At 35.4% G+C, this 4,330-nt stretch overlaps 1 protein-coding gene across 2 annotated transcripts; it reads left to right on the plus strand.

Moving 5' to 3' along the window:
• The first annotated feature begins 1,495 nt into the window (after positions 1-1,495).
• On the plus strand, positions 1,496-3,734 carry LOC110794592 (uncharacterized). 2 transcript variants are annotated; one of them, XM_021999564.2, is made up of 5 exons: positions 1,496-1,732; positions 1,803-2,664; positions 2,763-2,816; positions 2,906-3,090; positions 3,274-3,734. In XM_021999564.2, exons 2-5 carry the CDS (start codon positions 1,899-1,901, stop codon positions 3,397-3,399), a joined length of 1,131 nt encoding a protein of 376 aa, XP_021855256.1. In that variant the 5' UTR covers positions 1,496-1,732; positions 1,803-1,898; the 3' UTR covers positions 3,400-3,734. The 2 variants fall into 2 exon arrangements, with proteins under 2 accessions (XP_021855256.1, XP_021855257.1); XM_021999565.2 differs by having other exon boundaries at positions 1,539-1,732; positions 1,833-2,664.
• Positions 3,735-4,330: the final 596 nt, after the last annotated feature.

Genomic DNA, 4,330 nt, shown 5'->3' on the forward strand with positions numbered 1-4,330 from the left:
CAAAGTTTCTTGCCAAGTATGGTGATGTGCTTTTTTGTTTAAATGCCGATATGTAATTCTGATACTCCGCTATTTAATTTGGATATATATGTTGAAGCATTTTTTTTTTACTTTTTCTTATAACTGATGTAACCATGTCAGATCATTATTTGTTGTTTTCTTTATTTTTTAGAATTAGTTGCTTTTTTGGTTTAGTTTAGGTAATCAGCGGGTCTGAGCTTCGAGTTATGGTCTCTCGATGAGATTCATGGATTTATATCGCTCAACCAATCATTTACCACTTTAGTCTATCACCAAGTTTTTCTTGGAGCGCGAATTAGGAAGTTTGAGGTTAAAGTGTAGTTCCTATGTACTTTTCAATTTCATTTCTTTATCCCGTAGTCATTGTATCTATACTAATATATTAAAAGACGTTTATAAGAACGTATATGTGTCACGTATATCCCTCCTTATTATGCCACATCACCACTACTAAGTATAATGACATGTAGTTGACAACCAAAAAGCATGTATCAAGGATTGAACACTAGACCTCTTGAATTAAAAGTTACCATTCTTACCATCTTAGCTAGGCTCAATGATATTATATTTTTCTATTTAATTAATAATACAACCTTTTCAAAATAAATAATAAAGAATTAAAAGGGAAAAAAATAAAAGGGAAGTAATTACTTAACTTATAATAATCAACTAATCATGAAGAAGAGAACTCGACTTTGTTTTGATTTTCGGATATGGGAAGGAAGTTTGTTGATCGGCCACTGATCTTGCATGAAAATCAGATAATAGCACCACATACGCACGTATTTAAAATAAGTAAATTCCACTAAAAGTAAAACCCGGAGCAACGCCCGGACCACAAACTAGTTTCATTTTAAAAGGTGGGTCACCCAAAAGAGTGAACTAGGTAGTCCGCCCATTTTCTTTCCTTATTCAAAAAAGAAAAGAAAAAAGGTGAACGTATTGATTATCAATATGAACTTTTGACTCGTCGGATGTGAGTGATTAGTGCTAATTGTTTATTGAGATGAACTTTTTGTTCTCTAAAAACAAAACCTTATTTTAAAATTTTAACAAGTAATTTTGTTCATTTAAAAAATCTATTTATTATATATAAAATCATTTTAATTAGAAAATGAATTAAGTGATTTTTAAATTCCTTCTTTTTTGTTTGGTGTATTATAAACACCAAATTCACTTCGGTGTGTTTTAATGCTTTATATTTCTACTTTGTTATTCAATAATACATATTAACTTTTATCCAGGTGTTTTTTAAAGACTTGTACGTCTACTTGGGTGGCTAAAAAAACATTTTTGGAGTGAAAAATGTATTTATTAAGAAATAATGTTCGACCGAGATTATTTACGAACATATCGACCTTTTGACATTCCGAAATTAACCACAATGAATCGATGATGGGTTTGGGTGAAATTCAAAATCAAAATTTCCCTGGCGGGTCAACTTAAATTAGGAATTCCAACTCAAAATTAGAAAACCCCAGTAGAAGTGTTCCCGCCCCAGCAATTGAAATTGCCCTCCCTTTCGCTCGTCAATCCCCCCCCTCCTGATTTTTTTTCATTTCCAAACCCTTCAAAAATCAAAACCCCCAAATCCAAATCCACCCATTTTCTCTCTCCTTCCCCCTTTCCCCTAAATATTCGTTTTCCGCGCGAATTCGCCATCACTCAAATCTCCGATTGTCGCTTGTTTTCAGGCTTTCTCTCTCTCAAGGTCAGTGCCCTAAATCGATTTAATTGTAGTCGTACTCCCTTCTAACTCTAATTTCTTGTTTTTTTCGCAGTTTGATTTTGTTGTATAAATTTTTGATTAGGGTTTCAAAAGCAAATCGATTTCAAATTTTGGTACTTTCTAGGAAATCGTTGTTTAGATTAAACTAATGGGTGAGGATAAATCTGGAAAGAGCGAAAATCGTCCAGCACTGGGTAATATAACAAATCAACTTGGAAAAAGAGGGTTTTCTTTGATTTCTCGCAGTCCACCCTCTAAATCCAAGAGCTGTAATAGTCAAAATACTGATGATACAGTCAGCGATTCCAATTTCTGGAAGCAAGTTTCTTTGGTTGTTGAGAAATTAGAAAACGAAAGAAGCGGTTCTTCCGCCAAATGCCCTAAGATTACTAATGAAGTTGGGTTGTCGCCTTTGAGAGGCGGTAAGACCTATCGATTACTTAATACTCCTGTCCGTTCTCGAAAGAGTTTGCCTGATGTTTCTCATGAGACTAAGGAGCCTTCTAGTTCTGCGTTAGATAATATAGATTTGGATGCTGTTAATGTGGGTGAGAGTTTGAAGGAAAGTCGTGTTCCGGAGGTGAAATCCGGTGAGGACTTAAGGGATTGTGTTGAGGGTGGAAAGGAATACCAAGGTGAGGAAACTAGAGAAACTCCTGATGTTGCAGAAATTGGCAGCACTAATGAAGGTTTGGAAACCCGAGTTGTGAGTGACAATGGAAGGGATGTTGGTGTTGAGTGCTTGACAACTAGTCAATCTGAATCAGCCGTGAGTTCGAGATTGAACGCGTCCCAGGAGTTGAAAGGATTTGGATTAGAGAGATGCACGGCATTGAAAGGGGGTGATGATGGCTGTAGTTTGGATGGTGGTATTGACTCATTGAAGAATTGCTCATGTTCATTTTGCAGCAAAGGTATGCAATCCTTTTTCCCGGTGAATTGACCTATATTTGATGAAGATGGTTTTAAGCAATTAGTAATTTTGTTATTTTCTTTTGTTTTTGGAGAACAGCTGGTTATATATGGTCTGATCTGCATTATCAGGATGTCAAAAGCCGAATATCAAGTAAAAAACTGTTTCTTTATGCTAACATGTTGATGGTTTGATCCAATTTTTGTGCTATAACTTAACATTTATGGTTCAATCATTTTTAGTAATGGTGAAAAGTCAAAAGGAAGCTAGCAATTTGGTACAAAAATACTCTGTGGAAAATGAAATTGGCAGCCACACCCAAGAGAGCTTCAATAATGTCGCCCAATTAGAAACTGATCTCACGAGTCATTGGAGATCACTATTTCTTCACATGGAGGATATGTTCGGTAGTGAAGGCAGCCAACTAGTAAGTTCTACCTGACTCAGGAATTTTAGTCAGAATGTGACATGCAATGGTGTTCTTGAATATATCACTGATTTACTAGATCTGTCTCACATTATGTAGCTGTATTGAACTATTTGCTGTAAGCATTTTGAACCATCTATGTCAAGTTTTCTTGTCTTATTCACACATTTCATTCTCTTGCAGCAAAACAATTTTCTTGCTCTGAAGGATTTAAGAGATGACTATAAGATGAATTTAGAGATGATAAATGGAATGCCTTCGGATGTGCAGCAATGTTCTTCAGATGGTTCTGATCATACAATAGTTTAGGAAGTTTGGTCTTTGCAGGTCTGGCCCTTTCTACCCCCTTGTCTCAATTTAGAATTGTTTTAGTAGCCTGAATCACATCCCTGTGTTATGTCATTAGCGTGTCTGTAGTTGTGTATCAATGTAATACGTATACTACAAACAAAGACTTCTGGCAGCAACACAATTTGCAAAAGTTGATCGTAGAAGCTATGTTTCAGATCTATGTTACCATGTATATTTGGCCCTCTATGAAAAAGCTTCAATTACATTGAATAACATTCCATTTCACCCTAACCACCCTGATATAACACGAATTCTATTGGAAGGTTCAAGTATTGAGCTAATGAATGCTTTTACTAGATGGTTTGCTTATGCTCTTTTAAACATTTTCTGAAAGTTCAGTCTTGTGATTTTGTAAAGTTGTGATGTCCAAGAGTTAAAGACGGTGTGTAGGGAAGCATCTTTTTGTACCTTATGCTAGTAACGGATGTTTTTCTCTAAATTCCAGAAGATATCACTTCTTATATTTATGGCATTCAAACAATAGAGAAAACAAAGGGAAAGTGGTTGCTATTTTTTTCTGGTATATGTTCACGAACAAACAAATAAATTATACTTCTCCTTTTTAATGGAAGACCCCAAAATGTGCACAAATTATCAAAAACAAAAATAAAAATGCCTTGTGACTACTACGTAACTAGTATTTTGTACTTTGGAATGTTCACTTATCGCTGAGGAGGGATTTTCTGCATGGAAAAATGGGGTACTCTGTAGCTTTAGTGAACCTGGTTCAGTGACTACTTGGGTATGATTTCGTGATTTATCGTTTAACAAATGAAAGTCTTATTTTGTTATGTTACTGTTAAAGACTGAATTAGTATACGTAGCTGTCTCCGGTAAACTTCGCTGCCTAAAGGCTTTATTTTCTTTTGGAAACGGGAGGCCTGAGGGC

Source organism: Spinacia oleracea, chromosome 3 (genome assembly GCF_020520425.1).
Source record: "Spinacia oleracea cultivar Varoflay chromosome 3, BTI_SOV_V1, whole genome shotgun sequence".
Classification (NCBI taxonomy): domain Eukaryota; kingdom Viridiplantae; phylum Streptophyta; class Magnoliopsida; order Caryophyllales; family Amaranthaceae; genus Spinacia; species Spinacia oleracea.

Excerpts from the sequence above, each read along its gene's own strand:
- LOC110794592 (XM_021999564.2), top strand. The coding sequence starts at position 1,899 with ATGGGTGAGGATAAATCTGGAAAGAGCGAAAATCGTCCAGCACTGGGT. Across the intron at positions 2,817-2,905 it reads TGTCAAAAGCCGAATATCAA|TAATGGTGAAAAGTCAAAAG; the intron begins GTAAAAAACTGT and ends AATCATTTTTAG. Across the intron at positions 3,091-3,273 it reads GTAGTGAAGGCAGCCAACTA|CAAAACAATTTTCTTGCTCT; the intron begins GTAAGTTCTACC and ends ATTCTCTTGCAG.